The sequence below is a fragment of the Anas platyrhynchos genome, chromosome 12, assembly GCF_047663525.1.
Source record: "Anas platyrhynchos isolate ZD024472 breed Pekin duck chromosome 12, IASCAAS_PekinDuck_T2T, whole genome shotgun sequence".
NCBI classification, from domain to species: Eukaryota; Metazoa; Chordata; class Aves; order Anseriformes; family Anatidae; genus Anas; species Anas platyrhynchos.
Genome location: NC_092598.1, coordinates 182876 through 199953, shown reverse-complemented (window position 1 = coordinate 199953; position 17078 = coordinate 182876). Strand labels below are relative to the sequence as shown.

General features: G+C 44.2%; 1 protein-coding gene across 3 annotated transcripts; it reads left to right on the top strand.

Annotated features, from left to right (window-relative positions):
• The first annotated feature begins 91 nt into the window (after positions 1-91).
• On the top strand, positions 92-16852 carry CHST4 (carbohydrate sulfotransferase 4). Of its 3 annotated transcripts, none has more exons than XM_072043849.1 (3): positions 92-2326; positions 2576-2768; positions 11893-16852. In XM_072043849.1, the coding sequence occupies exon 3, from the start codon at positions 11906-11908 to the stop codon at positions 13037-13039; it is 1134 nt and encodes a 377-aa protein (XP_071899950.1). In that variant the 5' UTR covers positions 92-2326; positions 2576-2768; positions 11893-11905; the 3' UTR covers positions 13040-16852. The 3 variants fall into 3 exon arrangements, with proteins under 3 accessions (XP_071899950.1, XP_071899951.1, XP_012963427.4); XM_072043850.1 differs by lacking the exon at positions 92-2326 and adding an exon at positions 2373-2490; XM_013107973.5 differs by lacking the exons at positions 92-2326; positions 2576-2768 and adding an exon at positions 8708-8876.
• The last annotated feature ends 226 nt before the right edge of the window (positions 16853-17078 follow it).

Here is a 17078-nt window from a genome sequence, read left to right as displayed (position 1 = left end):
TTGCTTCACTGGTGGTACCCCATGGTCACCTCTGTCCCTACAGTTGTCCAGCTGGGGCCTGCCCAGCCATCAGCAGGGGCACAGAAAGAGCCCTTTGCACCTCAGTGGTATTCAGCAGATAGCCAGGGCAGGATGGGCCCAGCAAGCCTGGCACAGGCTGGAGCCAGCCACACCATCCCAGTGACACCAGAGGCTCCCTGAAGTGGCTGGACCCCTCCTCACAGCCAGCCCCACCTGCCACCGTGGGTTGGCTCTCACAGCTCCCAGCCAGCAGAGCAATGGGTGCTGGTGTGTGGGCAGTGCCAGGTGCCAATCCCCAGCTGTTCAAGGCTGAGGTAGCTGAGTGTTTCCTGCCACAGTAGTGAAGAAGAGGGTGGTATCCCTGTGAGATGCTTGCATCATGTGTGTGTGATGTGCCACCTTGCCCAGGTTGCTGATGATTGAGTGCATAAGTCTCATAAAGTAAGAAGGAACTGGTGGCCAGGTGCCTGCCTGTTCCATGGAAAGAGAGAGCAGCGCCTGTGCAGTCACAAGAAGGTAATGCCCATCATACTGGCTGCTGTAGGCAGGGTCCTGGGGAGATATCTCTCTTCACAGAGCAGCGATACGCAGAATGCCTCATGCTGTCACCTCCAGCTCTGTTCACCTGTCTTACTGCAGAGGTGAGACCCACAGGTTGATCCTGCCTCCTCTTCCATGGGACAAGTGAGCTAGCTCTGCATTGCGTGCTCCCAGACCTCACACCAGGCTCTGTGGACATCTGATTGCCTTGTCCTGTCCTGTCCAGGACAAAATCTGGGTACCAGTACTCCATTAGAGGGAAAGTATATTTTTGAGGAAAATACTATATGAAAAGGTACACATCAGCTGAATGTCCAGGCTACATCCTTTCCTTTCAAACAAAGCAATCCTAGAACAAAAAGAGAATCGTGCTGGGGCTGTGAGTTAATGATGTGACACTTAAGAGATTTGGGTCCTTTGGACCTCAAAATGAAACCAAATAACCTGAGCTGTTTAAGACAAAGATTGATAAATGATTAATAGGATGGTGTGCAAGGGGTCTGTTGGGCCAGGTGGACTTTACAGCATGATGCTGCTGCATTGTTATGCTGTTATTACTTATGAATAGGTCTCATTTTTTAGAGAAAGCTGCTCCTTTCAAATCCCTCTCCCTTCGTGGACACCTTTCCCTTAAGGGTCCCTCCAGAGATTTCTGTTAACATGCAAATAATCTACAGTGACTAACAGTGTTCTGTTTCCTCTAAGCCCAATGTCATTTGACCAGCGGCCAGAGACATACCTTATGTAAATACCTTACAGATTTCAAGACACTTAGGCCTGTCAAGGCCACTTCCTCTATTGCTATCTTTTGCAAACATACCTCTGCCCGTTGACCACAACTAAGTTTTCGCTGTTGTGATAGCAAACTAACATTAAAACACAAATATGATGGAATCATTCTCCAGGCATCATAATCACAGATGCTTTGCTTCATGATGAGGGTGTAGCTTGTAGCACTCTGCCAGCCATACAAACAAGCCTAAGCTGGCATCCGCAGGTTCTTTGTGCCAATGAAGGCCCCTTCAGCAGTGAGACCAAGGAGAAAACTAAAACAAATATCTCGAGCTGCTCTTCCTCAGATACCCAGACAAGATTGGCAGTGCTTTGGTAGAATCCTCCCAGTACGTTTATAGCTGACGCATAACCATACTGCCTGTCTTAGCTGGTGAGCATGAGCTTTATTTCCTGGGTCAGGCTTACAATGTGCTTCTGCTCTTTTCTGCACTGTCTGGGCTGGTCATGTTTAGGAGGAACATGACCTCAAACAGAGAACTAGGCTTTCTTGGGAAAAGTGCTTTCTTGGGAAAGGAAAGAACTTCTCAGCTCTTGGGCAGATGAAGAAATGAAATGAAATGTTCTCATCCTCAGCTTCCAAAGAGTCTGGCAGCAGAGCCCAGCCCAGCAAAACAAACTGTGGCATTGCAGGTGGGTTCGGCTCAATCACACCTGACAGCAGTGAAGCCATCAGCTCTTCCAGGTGCTTTAGGAGTGTGGATGCAACCTGGACCCTGGCTATCACCTCACTCACTGTCTCCCCCAGCAGCCCTGACTGCCCCTACATGGGACTGCTGTCTGAACAGTCACTGAGTGCCTCCCACCATAGCCCTATGACCCTTGGCTATGAGAGCCTGCCTGAACCAACCTGCCATCCGCCAGTGTGCAGGCACCCTGTACGCCTGTATCCAGAGGGGTCTGCCCTGGGAAATTGCATGGAGGCATCAGGGAGGCCCTGGCAAACCATGGTGAAGCCTGCTGAGGAGCTCAGGTGAGACTTGAGCATCATTTGGGAGGGGTATGGGGAAAAGGATCCCAGCAGAAGGTGGTCTTGTGAAGCTTGTTTGTATGTGAGGGTTGGCACATAACCTCATTTGTCCAGGCAGTACAGGCCTCTTGGGTCACTGTCCCCTGTAGCCTCACCAGAGCAAGTGGGTGCTGTCAACACATCTGAACTACTTACTTCATGAATGCCTGAGAGAAGTCAACTACAAATTCAATTTTGTGTTCTTTGCTACAGGAATGATACTGAGTTGCTGGAACACATTCAGAGAAGAGCAATGAAACTGGTGAAGGGACTGGAAAACAAGACCTATGAGGAGTTGCTGAGGGAACTGAGGCTGTTTAGTCTGGAACTAAAGGAGGCTGGGGAGGAGAGGCTGAGTGGAGAGCTCATTGCTGTCTACAACTACCTGAAAGAAGGTTGTTGCAAGGTGAGTGTTGGTCTCTTTTCTCTGAAAACAAGTGATAGGATACAAGGAATTAGCCTCCAGTTGTGCCAGAGGAGGTTTAGATTGGATGTCAGAAAGAATTTCTTCACAGAAAGAGATGTTGGGCATTGGAACAGGCTGCCCAGGGAGGTGGTAGAGTCACCGTCTCTGGAGGTGTTTAAGGGATGTGTGGATGTAGCACTTAGGGACATGGTTTAGTTGTAGACTTGGTAGTGTTAGGTGCTGGTTGGACTTGATGATCTTATTGGTCTTTTCCAACCTTAGTGGTTCTAAGATTTTATGAAGTAGCTGCTGCTAGCACAGACCTTTCTGCACTCTTCTGTGAACCAGGCGTGCCTCAGCTGTACTGTTATCGCTGTTGTTCCTCTCAACTCTAGACAAGCTGTTCTACTCCAAGTTACAGTGCATGTGCCGTTTTCTGTTTTTAGATAGTCCATATACATAAAAAAGGCATAAGATGACCAATGAAATTAATCCAACAGTTTAATATTTTTTTTCTTACTGTGTAAGAAAACTTAAAACTGTAATTTTTTTCTGTGAGTTGATGCTAAAGTATTATGTGACCTCATTCTTATGACCTTATTCACATAAGCTTCATTCTTCCTCTCCTGTTTTCCTAATCCTCCTCCCCTTTAGATTTGAGTGCTATAGTACAGTGAAGTCAATACATGAGTCTTGCCACTGCAGTATTTTGTAAAGTGTGGAAACGTAGTCAAGTAAGGTTCTCCCTGGGTTACTGATTTCTATTTCCTGATATTGAACAGGCAGGACTAGGACAGAACTGTCTTATTTGTCCAAGCCTGGTAGGATACCTTTTCATGTCATTACAAAAAGCAGATAAATAAAAATAAAATCAGTTAAAAGTAAGAGTAAGGAGAAAATAATAACACTAGCTCAACTAACTCAAAAGTATGTGATAGTGGAGACATGGCAGTCTATACAGGAAATAGAGTAATGTAACACACAAAAAAAAAGGCAATAAAATAGAGGAGTGACAACTCCTGGTACTTGTCATAAAGTGGGGGAGATTTATAAACTGCCACAGACTAGCACTCATGAATGGAGCATATGTATTCAAGGAATGCATTGTTTCTGAAGGGTAGAATAACAAGTGAAAGTCATATGGACAAGTAATGCTGGTGATGTAAAACACAACTGCTTGTCTCAAAATCGCTTTGTAGAGGAATTAAAAGAAAGCATCACAGAAGGGGTCTTATTGCCCCTGTGTGATTACATACACAGATCTCCATGGTATTTATTCACATAAATACAGTGAAAGGCTTATAGCTTCTCAGCTAGAGACTGGACAACCAGTATTATTAATAATGATAAGAATATTTTTTTTCTTGATGTGAGTGGGAGATTTGGTCACTGAGTTAGTTGAGGCAACTAACTAACTAATAAGAAGCAACGCTAGAAATTGGTTTGGCAAGCAGTCACTATCTCGTAGAAGAGTCATAGAAAGTAACCTGCAATCATATGAACTCAGATTTGAATTAGTTTAAATAATAAAGAGAGAAACAAAAGTCAGGAGAAATGAGGAGCACAAATATTAGCCTGTGGATGACAGTGAAGAGTCTAAGAAAGGTACAAGCTTTCATCTTCAACTCTGTAGTCTGGAAACACTCAGCAGTGGTGATTCCATAATACTTGCTAATGGTTTGTGATCTACCTGAATGTTTTCTGTAGTTTGAAACTACTACATTCTCAGTAGCAACATACATTGGTTCAATTTTCTTGATAGCTGCAGAACTAGGGCACAATGGTTCAACTCAAAACTATGCTTTGTTGCCTGAATGTTGGATATGTTTCATTATGACTTTCCTGCTACCTACCACACATCACCTCTAGCTCTTAATGGCTGCATCTATAGCCTGCTTGTCTTCTCTTTGCATGCTGGAATCTTCACGTCTGAATATATTTTTGCACAGGGTTTTGCTTCTTTCTTGAGCAGTTCAGCTGTCCACCTGTTTGGATGCATCTCAAATGCAAGAGATGCCACTTCTTGCCACTTCTGTTTGCCACTTCTTTGAAATCTTGCCACTTCTGTTTGAAATCACAAAATCACAGAGTAATTTTGGTTTAAATGGACCTCTGGAAATCTATGGTCCAACCCTCTATTTACAATAGGGTTGAATACAGCAGGTTGTTCAGGGCCTTGTCCAGATGAATTTTTATCTTCCAGAATAGAGTTCCTACAGCCTATCTGGTTTTCTGTTCCAGGGCTTGACTACCTTTATTGTGAAAAATTTTCTCCTCATATTGAGCCTCTCATCTTCTGCCTACACACCTCTGAGAACCATCTACAGCCTCTTTGTGCCCTCCTGTTAGGCAGTGTCAAACAGCAATAACATCTTCCTGTTGTCTTGTTCCAGCTGAACAGATTCCACCCTCTCAGGCTCTTATGCATCTTGTGTGCCTGCCCTGACCACTTCCTTGGCCTTTTCTGGGCTTACTCCACTACATCAATGTCTGTCTTTTCCTGAACCCGGTATTCCAGATTCAGTCTGCCCTAACAGAAGGGAAGCCATCCCTCTCTTTGGCGTTGTCTGTAAACTTCCTGAGAGTGCACTCTGACGTATTGCCCATGTCAATGACCAAAATATGAAATAGTATATGCATATATCTCTTTAATCTGGAAAGTTGTACCAACTCCACAGCAATACATAAACACTACATTTAGTTGAGGCATTAATTCCTACTATTGCTGACTGAGTTTTGTGAAAGATATTTTTATCTTCTTACCACTTCATTTTGTGCAGGGAGACTCAGGATTTTGTTGTATTTAAAGTATTCTGTGCTCCAATGTTTCATTTTTCTTTTTGACTCCTTTCCTACAGTGAAAGTGGAAAAAAATAATCTCTTCTGAAGAAGAATATTTTAACCTATTCCTATGCATAAGCTCAGGTTTTGTTTCCACAGAAGTAAAGGTTTTCAGATGGACATCCAGTTACCCAGTGTATCTGTAGTGTATTTTCCACGTGTGTGTAATTTCTAGCTATTGGCTTTGTTTGTGTGTTAATCGAAAGCAACTATAGTAACTAAATAAAGCATCCCTGCCAAATAGAGCTCTTTGAAAAAGCCAGAGAGTTCTGCTCTGCTCCCTTCAGCCCTATGAAAACGACAAACAATTTAGGTAGTCTTTTTTTTTTTTTTTTTTTGACAATTATTTGCAAGTTTCTTTTCTGCAAGGAGCAAGGCTTTTCTTGTGCATTTCAAAACACTAAAATACAGCAGCACTCAAAAAACAGTGATCAGCATAGGAGGGTTTGCATGGCCCTTGTGTGAGTGGCCACATTGCAGCTTTCTGTCACACTCAGTCTAGCAGATCCCTAAACCTTGTCTGTCCTCTACTGCCTTAATGGTGCCAGCTAGGATATGCCTGAACTCCTTCTGCTTTGAGAGAGAGATCTCTTTCACCAGTGTGTAATCACTGCATAGATTCATACATCAGCTCCTGATTTCATACCTCAGGGATGCAGGAAACAGGAGTCATCTCATCGCATGCATCGTAAATCTGCCTTTCTAACAGGAAGATAAACAAAAGTACCTGTGCATCAGACCTTGTGTTTGAGAATCTAAATGCGTCTCCAAGGTCAAAGTTGTGATCTGAGCCAGACAGGATGTTCTAAGAGAGCAAACTTCCCTTCAAATTTTAGAAGAGAATGCCTCTCTCATCTGTTCCCAGCATCCTGTCAGGGAATAACCACTGATGTCTCTAAAGAAGGGTGCTCTCGGGGTCAGGGCTCTTGAGACAGAGGAATCCCTGTGTTGAAGAGGGGAGAAAGGTATGGAACGTATGAAGGCCTTTGTCAGTCTGAGTCCCCTTGCATGTTACACAGGCTTGTGACTGATCTTGTGTGACACACAGCTCCAGGGTTAATATTCCTCCTCTGACTTAGTCACAATGGTTCCTTTTGCAATTGGTGGAAGGAGACGGAGACTCCAGCAGCATTCCTGTGAGCTGCTTTAGATCTCAACATGGTATAAGACAAATTGTGTTCTACAGGGCATGTGAAAGCTATATTGCAATAAAGACTGTGAATAGGGAGATATGGCTCATTGTCTCTCCTGATACAAACTGATGGTATTACCAAGTACAGTTGTAATATGCCAGATCATGCCTTTGACGTTACTCCTCAGTCTTTGCCCATTGCTGCTGCCCTGGGTCGGTTGTGCCTGTGTGTGCATGCACACCATGCATTGCTCTCTTCTTCAGGGAATGTGAAATGGCTCACAGAGCTCACTGGTCTCTGAGTCCCTAAAAACACTTTTAATCAAGGAACAGGGTAGAAAACAGAAATCTGGTCAGCCATTGCGTGAGGCACAAGGAAGGCATTCAAGGCCAAGTGGCACGGGGCTAATTGCTGTCAAGCATATGATGACTGTCACATGCTTCTGCTTTGCTTCATCTGTCACTTAAAGGTTATCAGACATACAGGGAGAGGCATGCCCATTGTTCAAGAGCCAGAGGATTCCTGCTTCACTTTCCACAATGTGCAGGTCTCTTGGGGGGCAGTGTGCTAGAACGGTGTGCCTTCCCAAGTCTTATTTCCAAAGAGGAGTACGTTTTTCCCCTCTGTAAAACTGCTCATGACACAGAAGCTGCCATCCGGAAAGTTCAGCCAAGCAGCTCGTACTTGGGATCTGTTCAACTGAAAAAGTCTGTTGAACCCTGTGACTAGAGGACCGTACAGCAATGCTTAGTGGCTGTCACAAAGCCTGAATACTGGTGGCAAAGGACCAGCATGTCCTGGGCAAACGATATACAGGTGGAACAAGATTTCCACATATCTCTGTTCATGCAAATGTTGGCAGGGAGAAATTAGGCTTCAGGAAGAGCTATTCAGTGATGTGATTATACAAACCGGCTTTGTAACTCTTACTGACATAGAGATAAATCGATCCTACAGGTGGTGTCTGTGGAGAGCATAGGAACACATAACTGAAATCCAGGCTGCATAGAACATGGCTTGGTTCTCTCCGCAGGGCTCTACCTGGACCACTGCCAGCTCCTCACCTTGTTTCCCAACCCAGGGTTAGCAGGGCTTGACCATCTGTGTTTGTAATGCAGCAAGTGAAAGGGAACGTGACCTTCCCCTCCTGGGTGTCCCTCCTGCTGGAAGGGCCCAGATTTTTTGCTTTTGCTGTCTTACACTTGACTAGTCCTCAGAGCAGCACGGTGGGACATTGGATGGCATCAGGGGGTCAACATCTCACCAGAAGGTGTGACAGAAATGATGACACTTTGAATAGGAATATCCCAAAGGGACTGTCTCTTCATAGTTGCAGAATACCACGTGTTTCCCTTGAGCCCAGTTCTGCTCTTCTTCACCACCTTGTCTGTCACAGCAGTGAATCAGTGAAGCAGTTCTGGCAGCGAATCATTAATAGGACAAGTCCTGCTGATCCTCCCAGAGCTTCTCTATTCAGACGATTTTCAGCCCTCAGAGTAGCTCAAGCAGAGCACAGGCAGAAAGGAGTCAATAAGACTGCAGTAGATGAGACGCATCTACTAGCAATGTGGCACACAGAGCATTAGTAGGCAAATATGCCCTACCAGCACTCCCGGTGGGCAAGACAGTCCTCCCTGCAACAAGGTTTGCCATTCATCTTTCATTCTGACACTCCACAGAAATCCATGTTCCTCTTTTTAAGAACAGCAGGCTATTTCAGGGCCTGCAAAGGGTCTCAACAAAATCAATTCTCAGTTGCCTTTGTGAATTTCCTGGCCCTTCTCACTTACTAGTAGTGTTTGGTCATTTGTGCCCCTTCAAGAAACTGCCATTCTCATGCTTTGCCACTAGTGGAGGGTGGAGTTTTCTAATTTAAAGCAGGTCAAAGTAGGCGGGCATGGTAGTCAGAGCTAGGACATAAATAAAAGGTACAAGCAGGTGCAAGAACAGATATAGGTAAGATCTGAGTACATTAGTGTATAAGAGATCCTGGTGTGAAAGGCTAAGTGCCTGTACACGAATGCACAGGTGTTTGTAAGGCTGCCTGGAAGAGTACATACCACAGCAAGTGTATGTGCAGGAGGGAAGCCTTGCTTGAAGCAGGTCTGGTGGTGCTTCAAGAGGACATGTTAAGGTAAAATTTTTCAACTATTTCTTGGTAGCTGATGTGTATATTCTGGTGCCCAGAACTCTGTTTTCTGCTTGTGCTTACCGGCCTGAACTGGGGATAATTTTTGAAAAGTGCTATAGACATACGGCTGTCATTAAAGTGCTATATGTTTCCTTGCGCAGACAGAAGCTGTTGGTCTGGCTTAGAGGGTATTTCCTGCTTCTCCAGACTGTCTTCTCCATATTTCCAACTAGTTTCAGTCATGCCATGTGTTCTCTGAGTTGGCAAATGCTACTTCTAACTCTGCAGAAGCTAACCAGGCCAAATTGAGGATAAATATGATAAAACAATGAGCAAGCATCACTGCCACCAAAGACCCATGTCAGGGGCTTTCTGGGCACCCAATACACTTTGCTATACCAGTGCAGCTCTGGAGAGCTCCCCCGTACTTTTATGGTAGAGTGCCATGCCGCAGTCCACATGATGTGAAGTATATTGTACTGTACTGTCACCTCCCTCAGACATAGGTGCAGCAACCCTGTAATTTGGAGACATGCCACCCATTCTCACAGTGTATTTGGTAGGTATGTGTCCCTGGAGCTGCTTGCTGCTTTCTGTGACTCTCTCTTTGCTAGCATCAAGCTTTCCCAACGTCTCTGTTTTTTCATAAAAGCTGTAGTGGTTTCATATGGATGGCTAGCGAAACTCCACCACACCACTCTCTTGCTTCCACTCCTCAAAGGAACAGGGGGAGAAAATATGATGAAAAATGGCTCAAGGGTTGAGATAAGGACGGGGAGATTACTCACCTATTGCTGTCATGGGCAAAACAGATTCAACGTAGGGAGATTAAGCTAATTTATTACCTATTACTAACAGACGAGAGCAGTGAAAAACTAAATGCAAACTAAAAGCACCTTCCCTCCTGTCCACCCTCTTCAACCTCCTCCCCTCAATCGCCACAGGGGAATGGGGACTGCAGTTAGTCCATAATGCTTCACCTCCACTGCTCCTTCATGGTCACCCTCTGCCCCTGCTCCATGTGGGGTCCCTCCCACGGGATGCCATCCTTTCCGAATTCATTCTGCGTGGGCTTCCCACAGGCAGCAGCTCTTCAGGAACTGCCCCATTATGGGTCTCCCACATGCGGCAGATTCCCCCGCCCCCCCCCGATCACCTGCTCCTTTGTGGACTCCTTTCCACAGGCTGCAGCGTGGAGATCTGCTCTGCCGTGGTACCCCGTGGGCTGCAGGGGGCAGCCTGCTCCACCATGGGCTTCTCCACAGGCTGCTGGGGAACTTCTGCCCCAGCACCTGGAGCACCTCCTGCTCTCCTTCTGCACTGACCTGGGTGTCCTCACACGATTGTTTCTCTCTACATTTTCTCACTCCTCTCTCCCAGCTGCTGTTGTGCAGCATTTTTTTTTCCTCTTCCCTTCTTAATTGTGCTCTCACAGAGGTGCAACCAGCATCGCTCATTGGCTCAGTTCTGGCCAGTGGTGGATCCCTTTTTTAAGCCAGCTGGAGCTGGCTCTCAGCTAGCCTGGGGCAGCTTCTGGGCTCCTCATAGAGGCCACTCCTGTAGACACCCCCCTTCTTCCCCCCCCCGCGCTGTACCTAAAGCCTGACACATAAGTGAAATACAAAAGGTTACTACTCTGTTTTGTTTGTTGGGGGGGGGTTGTTTGCTTTTAACAGCTGCACAATGCAGGCAGATTACAGTTCTTTGTCCTCTCTTGCATGTGCTATAGGAGACCTAACATGATGACACTGGATTTTGTCTTTTTCAGTAGTTCGTGTTCTTCATCCTTGGCACATCATGATTCTTTTTTGTTATGCTCTCGGCCAAATCCTAGCTCATCTTGCTGCCAGCTGACAATAAGTGTGCCTTTTCTGTACTGCAGTTGAGCTTTTTTCAGTCATTCATGGCTATTTGCTCTGCAGCTCTGTGAGGGCTTTCATATTTCACTTTTGCACTGTGAAGTGAACCAATTCACTCTGCCTGTGACTCTGGATGTTTGCTGTAGGGGAAAAAAAATGTGGTTAACCTTAAGACCTTAACCATCTCAGCTGCCATAAGCAAGAGATGTTGCAGTGAAAAATACATGTAAGTGTATTCAATTAGTATTTATTTCATATTAGGAAATGTCTGATAGAACTTTTACCTCTCTTTGCTGCTCCTCTATTCCACATCACCAGACACACACAGTTTGTTTCAGTTTTTCTCCTCTCCCTTTAGGGCAGACTGGTCAGGGCATAAATCATTACTGCTTACTGTGTGCATGAAGAAATTCCCTGTTGAGTCTGCCTCACATGAGGCTGTTCCTCAGGCAAACAAGAGCAGTCACAAGGATGGTCTGCATATCTACAACATCCAGCTGTCCTACCCTGGACATAAAAGCATACCCTTGCTTCCCAACAAAACCAAACCCATTCACTTTTACTCAGACTATTCACATGTAGATTTTCAGAGAATAATGATTACTGTGGCTTTATATCTGCCTGTGTGTCTTAAGGCCAGTGTTCATGCCTGCTCAACATGTTTTTCTGAATTAAGATTGCCTGGCTGCAGTCCAAGGACTTCTCTGTGAGTTACAATAAAGATGTTAATGGTGTCAGATGGAAGTGATATCATCAAAGTTCATTTGGAAGCCAGGGTTTTTGGTAAACACTACTGTATTTATTTGAACGGAAGAAGCTAATATATGACTTAATTTCACAATGGTCTTTGTTTGCAGCTGTTACTAGGCTTGGTCCAAATGTCTATCTAAATCAGCTTCTTATCAGAACTAAAGTCTACAGGGCATTTGTATAACCAAAAAAAAACAAATCAGTGGGCTTCTTCTGGAAGCCTGTCTCTCTCTCCGTCTGTATGATCTGGCTGTGGAAGGCTATCTTGTGCTGTGGTTTTCACAGTATCGTGGTAGTGTGGCAGCTTTCCAAAACCCTGAGCCTGCAGTGGGATTGGTAGGAGCACAACTCACTACAAGTGCCTTCTTCATGACCCTGTGATGCTGAACTTCCTCTGTCTGTCTCTGCAGGTCCCTTGCAACCATGATGAAATCTAGATGGGTGCAGGTACTCCTGATTCTGGCAGTTCTGTCCTTCATGATTCACTTTGACTTCCTAACCTGCAGCAATGCCCCCATGGAAGAAAAGCCTTCTCCAGTCCACATCCTCATTCTCTCCTCCTGGCGGTCAGGATCTTCCTTCACTGGACAGATCTTCAGCCAGCACCCCAGTGTCTTCTACCTGATGGAGCCTGCATGGCATGTGTGGGTTGCTATGTACCAGAACAGTGCCAAAGTCTTACAGATGGCAGTGCGGGACCTAGTCAGATCAGTCTTTCTGTGTGACATGTCTGTGTTTGATGCCTACATGTCAAGCCAGAAGAAAAAGTCTGATTTATTTCAGTGGGAGACAAGCAGAGCCTTGTGCTCTCCCCCTGCCTGCGACTCATTCAGTCGCAATGACATAATCACTGCAAGAAATTGCAGGACAGTCTGTGGCAAGTACCCATTCAGTAAAGTGGAGGAAGCCTGTAAAACCTACAGCCATGTTGCCATCAAGGAGGTTCGGTTCTTTGACCTGAAAGTCCTCTACTCCCTTTTCACTGATCCATCCCTGAACCTCAAAGTCATTCACTTGGTCCGGGATCCTCGAGCTGTGTTCAGGTCCCGAGAGAATACAGTGATAGACCTGAAACGTGACAGTGACATTGTTCTGGGGTCCCAGAAGACGAAGGGAGAAATGGGACCCTACAATGCTATGCAAGAAATCTGCAAAAGCCATGTTGAGATTTACAAGGCAGGCAGGCAGGCTATTCCCAGCTTCCTGAAAGACCGTTACCTGCTGGTTCGTTATGAAGACATTGTCAGAGACCCACTAGCAAAGGCTGCTCAGATGTACAGGTTTGCAGAACTCCATTTCACACCAGAACTTCAGAAATGGGTGCACAACATTACCCATGGGAAGGGGCAAGGAGGACAGGCCTTTGAGATCGGATCCAGAGATGCACTGAGTGTATCTGAGGCCTGGAGGAAGACCCTTCCCTTCCAGAAAATAGAAAAAGTGCAAAATGTGTGCAAGGACGCAATGGACTTACTGGGCTACCGGCTAGTTCATTCCGAAGAAGAACAGAAAAACCTGCTGCTGGATCTTTTGTTTGGCCAGAACTCCTCCAAGTAACAAATTCAAAAGGCAGAGAAGTTGCTTGTTTTACCTCCTCTCTGAAGGCTGCAAGGTGGAGAACTGTTTACCAGTGCAAAAGAAGGCAGAGGGGCATCTGTGTGTGTGCATGTGATGAGTGACACAGGAGCCCTGACTGCACTCCTGGCAGCTTTCCCAGCAGCACAGGCTCACTCTTCAAGGCCACAACACAGGATAGAGTAATGCAAGTCTGTTTTTCCAAATTAAGTCCAGGGTATATGTGAAAGAGGAAGTATGTATGTTGGGAGCAGATATCAGAGCTTGATCTCCCACAGACTGCAGCTAAGTACTAGTGAAATCACGTGAAGCAACTGCACTGTAGAGGAAGAGGAGACAAACAGAAGCTGAATAAAGAGAACATTCTTTGTCATGCTGCCACTCAGGACATACAATGCCAAAATAGGCACAAAGATAACCAGATGTTGTTTTCTGGGAAGATCCTTTTTTTCAGAATGGCTAAGTTTTCAAGTTCAGTCTTTCTTTTGTTCCATTTCCATGCCTGAGCATCCAGCACTGGTGGTAATGTTGGCAAAATGTCTGTGTTCACTTACTGTGGAATAGGAAATTTGAATAAACCATCTATAGCTGAAAGTGGAAATTCTTAGGTTTTTGTATGGGAATCCATTACTGGGACTATGTGAATCCATTTATTTTTCAGCTGAAATAATTCTGTATCCAGCTTTCACAACTAGGAACAGTTCTTGCCCTGGGAATTCTCACAGCCCACATGTGTGACTGAGAAGAATTCATGCTAATGCTGAGACTGTAAAGACAAGGTAAGGACACAGATTCCATTGGTGTAAATACTGGAACTGACAACATAAGTTCATGGCAGTGGATTGAAAAAGCTGAGAGGAGAACAGGAAGCTATTCTATTGAATTTGTTTCAACACATTATTTCCTGTCTTAGAGCACAATAAACTTATGCTTAGTATACTGTGCCATTCTGCACCACCTCCATGCCATTCTTCTGTCTCCATTGGGAATATGTAGCTTAAACCTGAACAACAAAACTATTTTGGCATATTTTTAACAGTGTTCTGTAAAACAAGGAGAAAAGCTTGTTAGTACGCTTAGGGAATGAAATGCCCACAAACAACATCTTCTAAACATCCCATTTCATGTGTAAATTGCAGAGTCCTTTCAGTGTGTGTCAGTTTAATAGTACATTCAGAGCTACTTGTTCAAGAAGTCCTCTGGGACCTTGGTTTATGTGGATTGTTTTCTTTAAAAAAATGTTTTAAATGAAAGACATTAGTAATGCTCAATAAGTCTTTGTGTTATGAACTTCTGTCAGACTGGTACTAAGAATTGCAAAGGACCTCATCATGTGTCAACTTTTGAAGGTTAGCCTGTTTTGAAGTTTGTATGACCGCTGTCACAGCTTCTCCTCAGATAAGCCAATGCAAGGGATCCTGTAAACTGTGTTAATCTGTTCACGGCAAAATCACCTGGTTTGGCTTCTGAGATGCAATAGGCTGACATGGCAACCTGGTGGATTAATGAGGCTCAGAGAAATCTTTCTCTCTCTTATTTATGTATTTATTTATTTATTTTGGGGGAGGGTTGCCATGATTAGCTGTGTCAGGGATGGGCAGAGGAGAGGTGTGGTGGGAAGCGTGCAGGCAAAAATCAGGAGTGAAGAGTGAACCTTAGGGAGGAGGATAGGAGGGAGTGCTGTTTGGACAGCAAGCCCCAGAAGCATAGCTGGACTAATGGCAAAGGCCATGGAAACTGTGAGAAGAACAGGGCAGAGACAAGTTGGGGAGATGGAAGCAGAGCATGTGATGGCATGGGGTGGAGGCAAAACAAAGTAGCTGCTAGATAGACTGCAATTATGGAATAAACTAGAGCCATCCCAAGTTAAGAACTCTGGGACCACCAAGAGTAGAAGTCTAGAGAAGAGGGATGGCTTCCCAGACCAGAAGCAGCTCTGTCGTCATCTCCACTGGGGCAGGCATCAGCATGGCCACATCCTGCGCAGCTCTTTGGGGTAAGAGACCATCCTGCAGAATTAAGAAGGGAGTTGCGGACCAACTGTGGAGCAGGAAGGGGTAAGTAGAAGTTAGCTACCCTACCAGCAAGGGAGCTGGTAGGAGTACAGCTGGCCAGCAGCTGATAAGATGATATGGGCAAACTTTCAAGACAGTATGACTGATAAAACTATGGCTACATCCTTTGGCACATGCATAAATAAAGATTGTTGTAGTCTGTTTAGAAACAAATGTCAAGTATATATTCTACAAGTTCAAAAGAGTAAACAGCTTTTATACCAATAAAGTGTAGGATGGCAAAAGCCACTAGTCAAGGAGATGTTTAGAAACTAACTCTTGGGTATTCCTGTCTGTTGCTTTCTAACCTAGTGCATGCAATCAGTTCTTCATTGTCAATTAAATTATGAATGGCCAGAACGCATTGATATTGATGAATGCTGTCTAATTCTGAAAGGAAGCACATAGGAAATGCCCAAATTCCAGATAATGGATTGCAGACCGAATACTGTCTGCCTTTAAGTTTGTCTTTATCGCAAAGTTCTGGCACTTGCATTGCCACTCTGCTCATTCTTCCATGTTTACAAATATAGCTGCTTCAGGCAGTTATACAAGGAAGATGCATGTATGCTTCCTTGGGCTTCAGAAAATGTTCTTAATATAATAGCACAGGGCCTCCAATATGAATGTGGAAAGACAACGTGTCTCATAGCCAAAGGACTATAACTGTGTCCTTAGTAAAACAAAACAGATAAATTATTTTTTTATCACAAGAGAAGGCAGAGCCAGAATGCTCTGAACCAGAACTGTGTGATATAGTGACATCTCCAGGATAAGGAGATGGAAATAAGCAATTAAGAGAACCAGACCTATGTGCTTGCACAGGAAAGAATGTATCTGTGGATAAGCAGCACTTTTCATGAGTTTAGAACAGATGAAAGAGTGCCACCTTGAATAAGCTATACTCTTTGTCTTCTTATCCAGATCCCATACCTAAAGAGACCACTAAGTGCATATGGAAATGTTTGCAGTATTAGACAATTTACCTTTGCAAAACCATTCAAAGAAAAGCACAATATACTGACTCAGAAATCAGCACTGAAGTTCTGACTAATTGCCCAGAAAAAGACAAGCTCATTCTCAAGAAATGTCACAAAGCAGGTAAAAATAGTAATTATAAAAGATACAGGTAAGTCTTACACCAGATCTTCTTATGCTGCAGCCATTTGAGGTGTTCTACCTCTCACTTTGAGCTTGAGTAGTTTAGGTTACACAAGATGATTTCATTGAATTCTGAGCCTATGGTGCTGCTGAGGTACACCACATAAGCTGGAATTGGGAGTTTTTGGCTGCAGGATGGTCTCATGCTCTTGAACTTGGCTATCAGCACTGATCGGATTTTTGAATCCAGATGTATAAGTTTGTTGTTAAATCTTACTCCTTATTTACTGTTATCTTGCAGTTTCTTGTTAAGTGCTTGTCTGGTCTTCCTCACAAGTCCCAACGAACCAGTCGGAGCAGCACGAATGTACCAAACCATTCTAACTGTTTCATCAGGAAATGACCTGTCTAGTAGAACACTGCACAGTCTAAAAGTTTTGGCATTTATTTGGATAACAGTTGTCAATATTACAAGTCAGTGGATGCTTCAGTACATTGGTTTTCTGAAATAGAAGTCTCATTATACGAAGTTATCATTGACTTTCAATAATTTCAATTTGCTTTATAACTAGCAATTTCCTAATTCAACAGAGTACCACGGTGCAGCAACAACCCTGAATGACTCTTAAAAAAATAAGTATTATTTAAAAAAAAAAAAATCAACCTTTGCTTTTATAACCCCATTTTACTTCACTAAAAGGATGACCTAATTCCAGATTAAGAGGAGTTATAAATGACTAGTGCCCAGCTGATTGTTCAAATAATAATGGAGACCAGAACACAATTTCAAGCTGTATGTACTGATTTTTTTCAGATTATGACCATATATCAGACATTATTTTCTATCTTGCTCAGACATTACACAA